General features: G+C 35.5%; 2 protein-coding genes across 2 annotated transcripts; both read left to right on the plus strand.

The window, feature by feature from the left end:
- Nucleotides 1-1,511: 1,511 nt before the first annotated feature.
- LOC110738445 (serine/threonine protein phosphatase 2A 57 kDa regulatory subunit B' beta isoform-like) lies at nucleotides 1,512-9,454 on the plus strand. Its single transcript, XM_021918854.1, has 2 exons — nucleotides 1,512-3,503; nucleotides 8,644-9,454. The coding sequence occupies exons 1-2, from the start codon at nucleotides 2,328-2,330 to the stop codon at nucleotides 8,953-8,955; spliced, it is 1,488 nt and encodes a 495-aa protein (XP_021774546.1). The 5' UTR covers nucleotides 1,512-2,327; the 3' UTR covers nucleotides 8,956-9,454.
- A 3,848-nt stretch (nucleotides 9,455-13,302) lies between these two features.
- Nucleotides 13,303-14,263, plus strand: LOC110738446. Its single transcript, XM_021918855.1, has 2 exons — nucleotides 13,303-13,646; nucleotides 13,728-14,263. Exons 1-2 carry the CDS (start codon nucleotides 13,536-13,538, stop codon nucleotides 14,169-14,171), a joined length of 555 nt encoding a protein of 184 aa, XP_021774547.1. The 5' UTR covers nucleotides 13,303-13,535; the 3' UTR covers nucleotides 14,172-14,263.
- Nucleotides 14,264-15,310: the final 1,047 nt, after the last annotated feature.

The raw sequence follows: 15,310 nt of genomic DNA on the forward strand, positions 1-15,310 counted from the left end.
AATATGATGCTAATTGCCTTTAAGCTTTTCCTTGTGTGATCTCATGATTTAACTCTTACTCCCTCTGTTTCACTTTGTTAGTTCCCTTTTATAATCAATCACTTAAAATAAGAAAAGGAGGAATCCTAATAATTTGGAATTTGATTGCAGCTTTGTAATCAATGTTTTGTCTTTTCCTATTTTATTTGTTTTATTTATGGGAATTGATTGTAATTAAATCGCCTATCATATATCTTGATTGGAAGAATTATTCATGTCAGCAATCCACTAGCACACTATATGGGACTCTTTAAACACCCAATTAGATTAATTATTCACAGCTTATGAAAATTATTCACCCTATAATAATGTTAGGAATATATTCCATATAAGTATATCATTTTGAAACGTCCAAAATAGTATATGGGACTAACAAAGTGAAACGGAGGGAATATTAACAATGTTTTGACAATTATACCCTCTAAATGTTTATTTACTTATTTGTCCTCTTTAACTTTAATTGTCATTTTTAAAAACTATTAAGAATAGTGTGCAGACATTTATACCCCTAAAATATTTTTTTTTTTTACATATTTCCCTCAGTTGCCAACAGCTAAAAAAGTTCCCCAAAAATAGCTAACTATATTGTGCGCATAGAGCGCGTTAGCCACCTTAGTTAAAATAAAGGAAAATTGTTCCATGTACCCCTGAGGTTTTAAAAAATGCACCGTGTACCCCTAAGGTTTGTAAAAAAAAATGCATCAAACACCCTAATCATCTAACAAATGCACATATCATTGACTTATCAAACAAAAATCATGCCCACACACTGGCTCCCTTTTATTAGTTTATATTTATGCAGTAAAACCGCCTAAAAGCATAAATCCCTACCTTATAAAAAGTTTAACTAAACTCTTATTAATAGTGCATGGACTTTTATATCCCTAAAATGTTTTTTTACACATTTGCCCCCATTTGATTTCAAAAGCCTCAAAATTGTCTCTTGATGAATTCCCTAAATTGATTTAAAAAGTTATGTTTATTTCAATATTTAAAGTCATCTTAAACTTTATTAGACATTTACATTTCTAGATCGAACTCAATATCTTTTTACCATTCAGTCACCATATCAAAGTAGCTCAACTAAAGTTTTCAACAGCTCACAACTACACATGCAAATAGTTTAAAATAAAACATTACACAAATAGGCATAGGGCATAAAAGCCATCGGTAATAATTTTTTTCAAAGGGCTAGTCATACCGCGCGCATTGTGCGCGTTGGAATCCCTGGTTACATCAAAATTTGAACTCCATTGATCATTCTAAATCCTAAACTTTTTGGTGTTAAAATTTGATTAATCAATTAAGTTTAATAATTAAATGGTTTAGCAATACAGTAGCATTACACTGCAATAATTTAATAGAATTTGATGCTTAGGGGGTCTCAATCTAACAAAATTAACATTTGTTATGAGTCTAGGGGTATTTGGTGCATTTTTTTTTTTACAAATCTCAGGGGTATACGGTGCATTTGAAAGTTTTCAGGGGTGCTGGTGCATTTTTTAGAAGCTCAAAGTTACACAGAACAATTTCCAAAAAAAAAATAAATTTAGAGAAAGTATATAAGTAAGTTTTTATAAAATTAGAAACATCTCCATACTAAAAACATTTCTATAGACACCATAATAAATATCTTCCCACTTAAAATAAAATTAATAAAAATTTGATGTTCCCACCCATTTTTATCATTACCCTCTTCCACAACAATATTCCTTTCACATAATTTTTTTAAAAAATATTTTCTGTTTTTAAGGTTTCTTACCTTTAAAATTTTCTCTCTCCTCTCCCTTAACTTTTTTTTTCTTCACTCTGAAAAAAAATAACAATTACAAAAAAATAAATAAATACTTTATATTTCCCCTCCTTCACCTCTTCCTTCCTTCTCCCCAAAAAATCTCCCCTTTTGTCTCGTCCCCTGCAAATCCCCAATCCGAGTCCGATCAACTCGCTGCAACTCGGCAATTTCTCATCGAAATTATTATTCAATCAATGCCCATTTTCTGCAACGTTGCGATTGTCATTACAACGGTAACATTTCATATTTGATAATCTTTGATTTTTAATTTTTATGGGTATTTTGTGTTTTTGGTTCTAGTTATTTGTTTCGCATCGAATTAATGGAGTACAAATGGTGAATATTGCATCGACATTAGGTTTTTCTATCTGGGATCTGATTCAATTGTTGGTATTATTACTTTGATCGGATTTTCAATCTAGGGTTAGGGTTTTTGTGGAGAGAGAAAAGGGGGGAGATTTGGGGAAGAAAGGGAGGGTAAGAGTGAGCCAAGATGTTGAATAAATTTATGAAACGAGGGAATCGAAAAGGGTCTAAATCAGATGATTTAGCATTTCCACCTAGTAATCGAGGATCTGGGGTGGTGGCTTCGTCCAATGTTGTTGTTAATCATGCGTCTCGTGTTGGGGTTCCGGGTTCGGGTGGTCCGAATGCCACGCCACAAGGCGTTGGTGGTGGGAGTTTGATTGTCACAGTACCGCCTTCGGGTTCTGTTGAAGCTCTTCCTATGTTTAAAGATGTTCCAGCTGCGGAGCGCCAGAATCTGTTTCTGCGTAAGCTGCAAATTTGTTGTTATCAATTTGATTTCACTGATACATTGAAATCGGTTAGGGAAAAGGAAATTAAAAGGCAAACATTGATGGAACTTATCGAGTTTATTCAGTCGGGTTCAGGAAAGATTCACGAGACTGTGCAAGATGAGATGATTAAGATGGTGTCAATAAATATATTTAGGTGTTTACCCCCAACATCCCACGAAAATACTGGTGTTGAGGCTACTGACCCTGAAGAGGAGGAGCCATTTCTAGAGCCCTCGTGGCCGCATTTGCAACTTGTGTATGAGCTTTTGTTGAGATATGTTGTGTCCCAAGACACTGACACTAAGGTTGCCAAGCGTTACATCGATCATTCCTTTGTGTTGAAGCTACTGGATTTGTTTGATTCAGAGGATCCAAGAGAGAGGGAATATTTGAAAACTATTCTCCACAGGATATATGGAAAGTTTATGGTGCACCGACCGTTTATCAGGAAGGCGATTAATAACATCTTTTATCGGTTCATATATGAGACAGAGAGACACAGTGGGATTGGTGAGCTTTTGGAGATTCTAGGAAGTATAATTAACGGGTTTGCTCTTCCAATGAAGGAGGAGCACAAGTTGTTCCTTGTTCGAGCTCTGATCCCACTTCATAAACCGAAGCCAGTCGGGCTATATCATCAGCAGCTTTCATACTGCATCACTCAGTTTGTTGAAAAAGATTACAAGTTGGCAGATACAGTGATAAGGGGTTTGTTGAAATATTGGCCGGTTACTAATTGCCAAAAAGAAGTGCTCTTTCTTGGGGAATTAGAAGAAGTATTAGAGGCAACACAGTCTGCTGAATTCCAACGTTGTATGGTCCCACTTTTTAGACAGATAGCTCGCTGCCTTAACAGTCCTCATTTTCAGGTATGAAAAATTCCTTTTGCCTGTGTCCTGTTGTTCCCCTCTCCCCTGCCACCGAAAGCTGGAAGAAAAGAACCCCCAAATTTATATATAAATGCTTGCAATATTATATAGCAATTTCTTTTCACAGTGATCAAATTAATGCATAGTAGTTTGTGTTTCCCAGAATTTACTGTGCCTTGTGGACTGAACTTTCATGCTCTTGAGCTTCATTTTATTAGATTATTGAACAAGATGCTTTGCACCTTACATGGAGTCAAATACAGATGGAGATATATGTTATCGTTCTCTTAAGTACATGTTATTTATACATGTCCTTGAGTTCATGGATTCTAGCTCAAGCTTTATCTTTTGTATCTTTTTCTATTTGTTTTTTGACACTGATTACTGATTTACTCACATGATTTCCAATTCCTATTTTGTAACTTATTCTGTACTTATATTTCCTTATAATAGTGTCTTTTCTTTTGAATTGGGTGTCAAGAGATGGCATCCATGACAACGTCAGTTTAGTCTTATATGGTTTCTGTAGCAGTTCTGTGCCTTGCCTTCTTTTTCAGATCTGTGAGATTGGTGTATGATGTATTTGTTATTGTTCATAGACTAATGTTAATTTTTCAATGCTGGTGTTTGTAGTATGCTCTATACATGTTGTTGATGATTATTGCCATAAAGACCTAGCACTCACCTTTTTTGGTTATATTAGAATACTTCGTATTAAATAAGCTTTGGATATATGCAACATAAGAACATATTTTTTATATACTCTGTTTGCAATTAGTTTCTCCATTTAATTTATTAAGAATAAAAATTTGTAGACTTTGACCGTAAATTTTAACATGTTCCTTTGCTCCAATAATATGTGCTCTTCTTATTGTGGCACATATGTGCTCCATGTCCGACACGAGTATGCGTCCAACTTGGGTATTTTGTGAAAAATTCCATGATTTTGAACTAAAAATGAAGTGTCCAAATGTCGTACCCATGTTCGAGTGTCAAGGGACGGACCGGCTTGAGTACTTACAGCTGAATGAAGAGAATTTTTTTTTTTAATGTTATTTTTACTAAAAAGGTCGATGTGTAGTGTAATACTCCTTTCGTCCCATAATAATTGACACGTACTTTTTTTCACTATTTATATACTCCCTCCGTCCCAATATATAGTTCCTGTTTGTGTTTTTTCACGGTACTTAAGAAATAGGAGGAGAAAATGAATGAAGTACATAAAAAAAGGTGAAAATTGCAATTATAGACAAAAGTTAAAGAGGAGAAAGTGAATGAAGTACATAAAAAAAGGAGAAAAGTACAATTATAGACAAAAGTTAGATAGAGAAAGTGGAAAAAAGTACAAAGCATTTGGAAAATTCAAGGGTAATTTAGGAAGTATAATGAATAAAGTTAAAAAAATGAGGGTATAATGGTCTTTACATATTTTTATCCAAAAATAGAAAGAGGAACAACATTTTGGGTCTCCAAAATAGGAAAACAGGAACTATAATATGGGACGGAGGGAGTATTAACTTTGACCATAGTTTATTAGTAATTTATTAAAAATAAATCTTATTATGAAATATGTTTTTATATAGGTATTAATATAAAGTTTCAATATCAACTTTATATTTATTAGTTTATTACTAATATTTGATTATATATATTTAAAGTCAAACTAGTGCATTGCCTTGTGTGCCAAGTTTGAATGTGTCAATTATTCTAGACAGAGAGAATAAGTTTAATATTAGACAGAGAGAGAAAATAGAGTGCGGGACCTAACTTAATAAGGACATATGCAGGAGGAAAGTGTGCACTCTTAATGGGACAAAGGGACATTAACATACTACAAAGTGAGATCTTGGTAGATTTATTTTGATATGTATATTCAGAACATTAAGTTGTCAACTCCTTGATAATTTTTTTCAATTTGTAACTTAAGGCAATAATGATCAAAGGTGTGCAATTAGAGGGAGTATATGATTTTTTTTTTATTATTTTAATTGTTTCATTTAGTTTTCTATTGCATTATACAAGATAGTTGTGTTTGAGACCCATATGAAGTATATTTTGCCACTTTTTTGAATGACTTCCTTATTATATGGCTGATTGTAGGATGTTGCTGACGCGTAAACAAGTTGACTTCTTTTCTTATATAGAGTTTTTTTTCCTTAGTGCATGAAGCATAAAACACATTGAGGCTAGTGAGCTTAGACACAAGGCTGTTGGCTAAAGTGCTCTCCTTGGCAAAGCGAGGGACTAATTTTTTAATTTATAAGAGTCGTTGAGAATAACATTTTTTTTTTTAGGGAATAATAAATAGCTATAAGCATCACCAAGTTCTTATAATACTATGCTACCTTACCATATGGAAAGGAAGACTTTTTATGAAATACATTTTGGTAGTGTTTGGATATAAGTATTTCATTTTAAATCTGGAATTTCAATTTTGGAGTTCCAAAATTTGACATTCTCCTTAAAAGTTTTTGTTTGGGAAAATGTAGAATTTCAAATTAATCATTTCAAATAAATCTTTCATGCATCATCTCCAATTCTTCAGTCCATTCTCTTCTTTCCTCTCTCCTCTTACATTGCTGCTCCCTCTTAATCTCTCTCCTCAATTGTTCATCCAAAATCCCCTAAATTGTTGACCCAAACAAGTGAATCCGGCTCAAATCAACCTAAATCTGCACTTGTTTTTTATTTCTTCTTTTGAAATATTTGATTATTAAAATTTAGGTTTCTAAACTTTGAGACCGATGCGCCTAGTGCTGCCATCCTCTCTCTTCTCTTAAATTGCTGCCCCATCTCAATCTCTCTCCTCAATTTTTCATCCAAAGTCCCCTAAATTGTTGACCCAAACAGGTGAGAAATTGGCTCGAGTTAACCTATATCTGCTATTTTTATTTCTCCTTTTGTAAAATCTGATTATTATTAAAATTTGGATTTATGAACTTTGAGACCAATGATTCGCCTAAGGCTGCCATTGAAGGAATGGACATTCCAATCTTGCAGTGGTGGCAATAGAGGTGGTTATGGAAGTAGTTTTCACAAGTGAAGGTGGCAGCTACAAAGGTGTTTGACATGACAGTGGGCGAGATTGTCCAGAAGGTGGTAGGAGAGTAAAAGTCGGCCACAATTAAAGGTGAAAGAGAAGAGTAGATGGTAGTTATGGTTTTATAATTGGAGAAAAATAATAAAAGGGGGAAGGGAGCATTGTTTAAAGGATCTGAAATGCCATCAATTAAAATTGGATTTCAAATTCCGTAAATTAAATTTAATCATTCAAAGACTAGGATTTGAGTCAAGTCAAATGCAAATTTTACAATTCCCAACAAGCTATTTGGGACAATTCCACCATTCGAAATTATATGATAGTTTCCAAAAAGGCCATTAAGGATATTAATAGTTTCCCATCTGTGGGCTTTCTATGCTGAAGTGGACAGAAGCACCATACAGGCAAGCATGATCCTCCCCTGAACCTTGCACCTGGGTACCTTATGTTGGTTTTATGTACACGGTGTGGCCTCATGTGTTATATAGTTTTGTTGATTATTGTGGATCTTCTCAGTATACACTATACAGTATTACAGCCAATTATTGTGTTTCAAACTTTCAAACCACATGTTTTTGGATAGGTTCCAATTGAGCAAGATCCTCTTGGCTCCTACCATCATGTTATCTTTTTCTTAGTGATGAATTTATTCTATGCAGAATCAATTGGGATTCTCTCGTTTTCTCTATTTGTATTTTTCATGGACTTAGGTAGTTAGGTACCTATATACATATTAACATATGGGGTTATGCTATTTTTAATTTATTTTGTTTGTATCTTTTTGGTAGGGGATTAGGACTTTGTAGGTTTTCAATGTGAATACTGACTATAAGTAACTTGAAGTGGATATTCAGCAGCCTGGGGCTATATCTGGACAACAAATTTTTTATTTTATAATAATATTTATTTTTTTCCTTTCGATTCCAATTAGTTCGGCAAATGGATATAGCTGGTGGCAGGTTTACTTATTGATATAGCAGGTGGTAGGTTCGACTACCATATGGAGTATTACTTCGATAAATTATGTGGAATGTATTTAGTAAATTGAAATATGAATATGCTAATTCAAAGAAACTTAGTTTTTGAAATAATGAACATATTGGGTGTTATACCTGATTGGTTATACTAATATACTGAACACACAATTTAAGATAAATGACTTGGCTGGATTGTTGAATACACCTCAACTATGCTTAATGCTTAGTTATAATGTTGTTTGCCAAACAAAGTGTATATTGCCAGGAACATTAGTTTCTCTGTTGATACACTGACTTTTTTTTGTCTCCCAATTGATTACATAGTTGACGTTTGGAGAAACATGACGATATGATCAAGTTATCAATTTGTTTTTGATTTTTCAGATGTGATTCTGCAATCCCTGAAAAGCATGACTTTTGGGGCCAGAATGGACATTTTTAGCTGAGATACTATGTATTTCCTCTGTTTTTTTTTTTTTTTTTATTTTTTTTTTATATTATATTTGCAATTCACCTTGGCACACTATTTGAGGAAGTGCTTAGAAAAGGTAAACGGATGGATTAAACCATAAAAATCTAAACTGTAACAATTGAACACTTTTTTCTGATTGGCGGTATAAAATTTCTATTAATTGAATCGTTAACCTAGTGTAATATCTTCCTTAAAGTACGTGCCAAAGTGGTGTGTTGCAAGTATATTATATCCTCCAAATTGTAGTATAGTCTATAGACTCATTGTGCTATTTACATGCTCTTGTTTCCTTTTGTTATTCTATACTCCTTATGACTCCCATCCACTGTACAATTAATGTCTTAAAACCTCACCATAAACCCGACACAGGCTGTCTGAATAACTGTACCTTTTGCCTTTTTGTCTCTGAAATTGTAGCTTGTCATGTAGGTTTTGCTTCTTATCTATTGTCTGCCTCCCACTCCCGAGGTTAAGTGTCCTGTTGAATCAAATTGCTGCTCTCACTTTCTGTTTTTTTTCCGAAGTTATAGTTAATAACAGTGCTCAATAGTTATTTGTTTGTAACATTGTATGTTTCTCTTTATACTTGTTACTGCATTTCACAGCAAATGCATAATCTTAAATTATATCAACATACTGTTGGTGTTGCAGGTAGCAGAACGAGCACTCTTCTTATGGAACAACGAGCACATAGTTAGCTTAATTGCCCAGAACAGGACCATGATTCTACCTATCATTTTTGAAGCATTGGAAAAGAACATTCAAAGTCATTGGAACCAGGCTGTTCATGGGCTCACTGTCAACGTTCGTAAAATGTTCTTGGAAATGGATGTGGAGCTATTTGAAGAGTGCCAGAGGCAATATGAAGACAAAGTAGCCAGAGCGAAAGAGGTAGAAGAGCAGCGGCAATTGACGTGGAAGAGACTAGCTGAAGTGGCAGGAGAGGATATGGTGACGGCTTGAGTGATTTAAAGGATCCTGACTTTGTGTCCATCAGTATTAAGAAGTAAAGGCGCTTGGTGGACTTTTCTTATCTCCATTTTGGTGGTATTCTTTTTTTTCCCCTTATCTCATAATTTTTTGGCCCTTCAATATTTTTTCTTTTAATTTCTTTCTGACCACCGAAGATGTCGGGGAGATCAGCGATAAAATGTAATTTATTTTGTATCAAAAAATTTGCAGATTAAGAATGATATTGCCAAGTCTCTTCCTATAAGTGTATGTGCTCTTCTTTGCTAAAGAAACTCAAATTAGATTTACTGGGCCTGATTAAAGGTGAATTTTTACGTAAAAGTTGGTAATGAGGATTTTCACATCTTCAAATTCAACTGATTGCCTGCTTGTGATACATGTTAAGTTTTATTTCATAGGAAGGGATACAACACCATATTCCGCCTTTGAGTAGAAGATTGGGAACTGATCTTTACTGTACTTTGTTACATCATAAGAATTTTTTCTTTTTTGGGTGATTCTGCTACTGAATTTCTTTATTTTTTTGCTTATTTGGTTTGGTTGGATAAACGAGTATTAAATTATCTGCAATGTTAAAATTTTATTATCATTATCTCCCATTGAGATGTTTATTGTAAATCTGTGGTTTCGCGGCTCTATCTTCTTATTCGTTACAGAGAAATCTGTGTTTTAGTGTACAATCAGTCTTGAATATGTTTATGTATAGATAGATATATTGTTGCTTTGTTAGGCTCTTTGGCTGAATATGCCCAGAAATATTGTTCAAATTCGTAGCTTATGTGACTGATCTAGTTACTTGAATCTACTGAAGTGGTTAATCTTGTTTATCTGTTCATGTAAGTTGATTCAAAGCTTTAGTGTTCATTATTGCCTTTTCGGCAAGGAGAAGTCCACTACAAGTAGAAAGGAGAGGGGGAAATGGGGGCCCTTTTTGCGACTGTTGAGAATCAAACCCATGTAACAGAGGTGGAAAAATGACTTCTAATTAGTTGGCCAACTTTAATGTCCCATTGCCTAGAAGCAAAATTTTGAAGCAAATTCGTCACTTTCAATGAATTAATTGGGTTAATGTTGTAATTTTGTCTAAAAAATCTCTCTCATCAAGCAAAACTAGAAGTATTGACTGTAGAACTGAAGAACGTTAATGGAGAAACTTAGAAACTTCAATGGGTAAATCGCACTTGGTGAATGTCTTTAATGGAGAAGGATGCAACTTTCCCTTTAGGGGTTAACCATACCCTTCTTTTCTCCCTCTTCACTTAGGGTTTTAGTTAGCCGCCGAAAATAAGTAGTAAATGTAGTGGTGTACAAGCTACTACAATGGAGGTGAGGAAAGCAGGAAGAAGATGGAGCAGTAAGAAGAAAAGGACAAAAAAAGTACCAAAAAAACTATTAAAAAATTCATATAATTCCTCCTATTACAAAAATGTCATTTTGAGAAACACCCTATGCTTCTCATGTTGTGAAACTAGGGTTGAGGTTGTCCCAGTTTACTTTCATGATAAACAAAAAAAATTTATCAAGTGGTAGTTTCGTAAATAAATCAACATAAAATCCAAATCAGCATGACATTTCTGTAAATAACTCAATATTAATGGGATCCACATTTCATAATAGTTTTTGATTTATTTACAAATATGCCACTAGATAAACGTATTTTTGTTTATCATGAAGATAAACTTGTATTTTCTCAATAGGGTTTCCTCCAAAAATTTTATCGTTTCACCTTAATCATATACTTTGTATAATGTAAACAATGCATACGTATGGATTATGCTATTTTGTTCGTATTACTTAATCTTAACCCTAACCCTAACCCATTTAATCAAAATATATTTTATTTGATCTAAATATACCAAAATCCTTGATCCAAACTTATTTTGTGTTGGGTTCCGTTCAATCAGGTTCTACCATCTTTACATACAACGAATAACATCAACAACTATATACAAAAAGACACACCAAAAATGACATGTGTTATTTTTTGGTGTGTCTCTCAGTTTTTTTTTTATTTTTTTATTTTTTTTTATTGATTTAATGTGAGCTCTTTCCCAAATTAAGGTCAAGAAGAACCGCAATTCCCAAATTGCAGCCAAAGTTTTAAGAATTCCCAAAGTACCGTCCACGTCACCGGTTCAGGGGGAAGAAATTTTAAATCCGGTCTACAGCAAAACCGCTACCTGAAGTAGCGGTTTTTACTAGAAAACCGCTACTTCAGGTAGCGGTTTCTTTTTAATAAACCGCTACTTCAAGTAGCGGTTTTTGTTTAATAAACCGCTACTTGAAGTAGCGGTTTTCTAGCAGGTATAATTTCCCGATTTCACTTTCCTCTTTCATTTTCGTCTTCTCACCAAAATCCCATCCACGCCTTCCACCAAAATCCCATCCACGCCTTCCACCAAAATCCCATCCACGCCTTCAACGGAAGCCGGCGCAGCCAAGGAATCCACCGACGCCGCCGGAGCATTCCTCAGCAACGAAGGTCGCCGCTGTTGACGCCGAGGGTTCGACTTTAGTGGTCGGCTTCGCTAATTTCAGAAGAAACGTGCTGATCTTCTCGTTTGTGGTAAGTGCCCTAATTATTTTTTGTATTCAGTTATTGGGTTTGTTGTTGTTATTGAGTTTGTTGTTGTTATTGAGTTTCAGAATTGTATGTATGTGTTGTTGTTGTTGGTTTTGGTTGTGTTGTTGTTGTTAGTGTTCTTGTTTATTGTTGTTGTTATTGAGTTTCAGTTTTGGTTGTGTTGTTGTTGTTAGTGTTCTTGTTTATTGTTGTTGTTATTGAGTTTCAGAATTGTATGTATGTTTGTGGTTGGTTTTGGTTGTTGTTGTTGATTTACTTACCTTACATATAACCCTTGTAGAATTATTAATGGTTTCGATCACATTACTCAGTTTAGGTTGCTATAATTGCTGATTTTGAAAGTGAAAATAGAGCTTCTATACACAAAGTACATGAGCTCAAAGTACATGTAGTCATGACTTATGCCCATGTTGAGCTTCAAGAGGTATTAAGACCTTCATAGCTCAGTTTAGGTTGCTATAATTGTGTAGTTTGCTTGCTTGATGTTAGGACATTGCCACACTGTTAATGAATTTTTGCAATCTAATATCTTTGATTAATAATGGTCTTTTCTAGAATGAAACATGGAGGTTCCGAACTACCCTCTATATTGCTATTGGGGTGGAGAAATTGTCCACAAAGATAGCGATATAACGTATAGGGGTGGGAATCAAAAATTTGTGTTTGTACATTCTGCGATGACATATTCACAAGTTCTGAACAAGCTATATGAAGAATTGAGTGTTGATCCTAGAGGTGTGGAGTTGAAGGTGGTTATGCGTTATCCTATGGCTGGGGCATATGTTGCAATTCCGTTAAATGACGACAACGCTGTTAGAGCTATGTGGATTGCTGTGACTCAGAGTTCTTCTGTTGCAATGCAATTGTTCATTGAACAAGTTCCAAAGGAGCCAGTTGTGCAAACTAACACTGGTTCCTTTCCGGGGATGGATTTTTTTGGTAGTGTGGATCAACCGTTTTCCACTGGTGTTCAAAGTGTGGGCATAGGGTCATTCACAAGAATGCTTGTTGATCCACATTATGTCAATGATCATCTCTCACAGTTTAGGTCTCCGGCCTCATCGCCTAATGTTGGAACCTCGACAAGAACACAACCACAAGGCATTCTTGATTCTCTTGACCCAAACAATGTTGATGTATTTGGTGATGCAGAGATGAATGACACTGATGAAGATGATGATGAAGAGGTAATTGAAGCTCGTGATAAGGCAATTAAAGGAAGCGCCCCCACTTCAGACTTCAATGAAGTGGCGCAAGTTGATCCTCGTTTGAATAACTCATGGATGTCTTGGTTAGGAAATGAGACATATAACAATGGGGGGGAATTTGAGGTTGGTCAGCAGTTTGACTCATTGCAACAACTGAAAGATGCTGTGAAATCTTACTCCATAGCTAGAAATCAAACAATTCGAGTTGTGGAGGCAGAGCCAGAGAAATATGTTGTTGAGTGCAAGAGGAAAGAACAATGTAGTTGTTCGTGGAGGCTTAGAGGAGTGAAAGATCCAACACTCTCTACGTTTAAAATTGTGAGGTACAACGGCCCTCATGCAAGTAACTGTGTTGGTGACATCGACTCGGGAGATCATAAGCTACTGACTTCCGAGTTCGTTTGCAATGCTCTTCTAGATGTCATTCGCGTTGATCCTTCATTGAAAATCAAGACAATGGTGCAACTTGTGAAAGAGAAATTTGATGGATTCCAAATAACCTACAAGAGAGCATGGCTAGCGAAACAAAAGGCATTTGATGGGCACCTCTGATATGCTTTGACGTCGTTGAGTTCCACCTCCCAGACCGAGTCCTTCGTCAGTTCGGGTTAGACCAGCCGATCCCACAGGATGTAGACACGGACGTTGCTCTACACAGGAAGGATCGAAGGGGACAGCGTAATTGGGAGATTCGGCATTCGGACCATGTACACGAGTGGAGTCGACGAGAGGCATTAGTCGTCCAGGGATACCCGTTCACTGGGACTTCTTCCCCGGCCATGACAGAGTACATGGCTTGGTACCGTCGCATCACGAGACTGGTCATTACTCCACCTTCGCAGGAGCGCCCCCCGAGTCATTACCAGCCAGCTACCTCGGACCTCCTGCTTGTATGAACTTCACTTCATTTCAATCTAGTTCTTACGTTTTTGATTTCATTTTACTAACATTAAAACTACACTTAAATGTAGGCACATGCATTTGCTGATTTGCACGTCCAGCTATCGGGAGCTACTGAGACCATCTCCCACTTGCCACCAGAGACGGCTATACCATTTGCCATACAGACGATGCAGGGTTTTACATCATTTTGTGGCCAAACCTTGTCTAGGGTGGGGCAGTCACACCTTATTCAGCAGCCTCGACCGTCCACGTCTTCATCTTCTACTGTGCACACTATGCCGATCAGACCACCACCTCATCGTGGAGGCCATTCAGCACGTGCCTTCCGTCCACCGACTCCTTCTCAGCATACTATCATGACATCTCCTCCACTAGTGCATCGCCAGTATCAGAGAAACCGACGGCGTAGAAACACTACGTCTGGGGTTGGAGTTGGCCTGGATGACATTCCAGAGGAGACAGCTGCATCATCTTCATCGTCACCTCATGGGAAGAAGCAACGCCCGAGCTAAGTGTATATTTTGGAACTAAACTAATTTTTTTGTAAATGCTTAGAATTGGATTTTGTTATATTTAATCAATTGAAAAATATTCGACTTTGCAATTTCGACTTCCTTAGATCTTCATAAACTTGTTATTTATGGTGGTTGTGTTGAAAATATGCTATATATCTCATGTTTTACAGGTACACAACTTGCAGGTTTTTTTTTTGAGTGATTATGCAAGTTTGAAAAAAAAACCAGTCCAGGGTAAACCGCTACTTCAAGTAGTGGTTTTTAAAGTAAACCGCTACTTGAAGTAGCGGTTTTCCAAAATAAAAAACCGCTACTTCAAGTAGCGGTTTTAAACTAAGAAACCGCTACTTGAAGTGGCGGTTTATTGCAAAGAAACCGCTACTTGAAGTAGCGGTTTACCCTGGACCGGAAAAAAAAAAAAAACCGGTTTTTTAACCAGTGCTTACGTGGACGGTAGAATGGGAAAACTTAAAACTTTGGCTGCAATTTGGGAATTGCGGTTCTTCTTGACCTTAATTTGGGAAAGAGCTCATTTAATGTATCCTTCCACAATCAGTAACATCATAATAATAATACTAAAACAGACATCAAGAATGACACGTGTCACTTCTTGGTGCTGTTTTTTTCCCTCTAAAACTTTTTTCTTTGTTTTTTTATTCACTTCCTAAAAAAAAAAGATAAATCACTTCTTTATATAATTGTGATTCACTTCCTAAAAAAATATTCACATATTTTTCATATTTTAATTGTATAAAATATTATTCTATATCTTTTACTTTTTTTTGGTGTTCTATCTGGTTCAACGTTTGGTCTAATCCGAATTCGGAGCTCAATTCTGGGTATAAATTAAGATTCAAACTTGTTCAATTTCATTTAAAAATATGAGGATTATTTTTTGGTAGATTTTGAATTAACGTTATAATTCGTTATAAAATTTTGTAAAAACCGTGCGTGACACGGGTACATAATGATAACATAAACTTAAGTTAAAAAAAAAGGAAAAATTAAAAACAATAATTCCAACTTTTATTAGTCTTCATAAAATAGTCCCTATTTTAAGTTAACTTATAATAATCCCAACTTTTAAACCCATCTTCTTTTATTGGACCTAGTAACTGGAAACGGGAAATCGGGAA

This window comes from Chenopodium quinoa, unplaced genomic scaffold (assembly GCF_001683475.1).
Source record: "Chenopodium quinoa cultivar QQ74 unplaced genomic scaffold, ASM168347v1, whole genome shotgun sequence".
Taxonomy (NCBI): domain Eukaryota; kingdom Viridiplantae; phylum Streptophyta; class Magnoliopsida; order Caryophyllales; family Amaranthaceae; genus Chenopodium; species Chenopodium quinoa.

Bases quoted from the DNA above. Each gene is read 5' to 3' on its own strand.
- LOC110738446 (XM_021918855.1), top strand. From the start codon at position 13,536: ATGACAGAGTACATGGCTTGGTACCGTCGCATCACGAGACTGGTCATT. The intron at 13,647-13,727 runs GTATGAACTTCA...ACTTAAATGTAG, and splicing joins CTACCTCGGACCTCCTGCTT to GCACATGCATTTGCTGATTT.
- LOC110738445 (XM_021918854.1), top strand. From the start codon at position 2,328: ATGTTGAATAAATTTATGAAACGAGGGAATCGAAAAGGGTCTAAATCA. The intron at 3,504-8,643 runs GTATGAAAAATT...TTGGTGTTGCAG, and splicing joins TTAACAGTCCTCATTTTCAG to GTAGCAGAACGAGCACTCTT.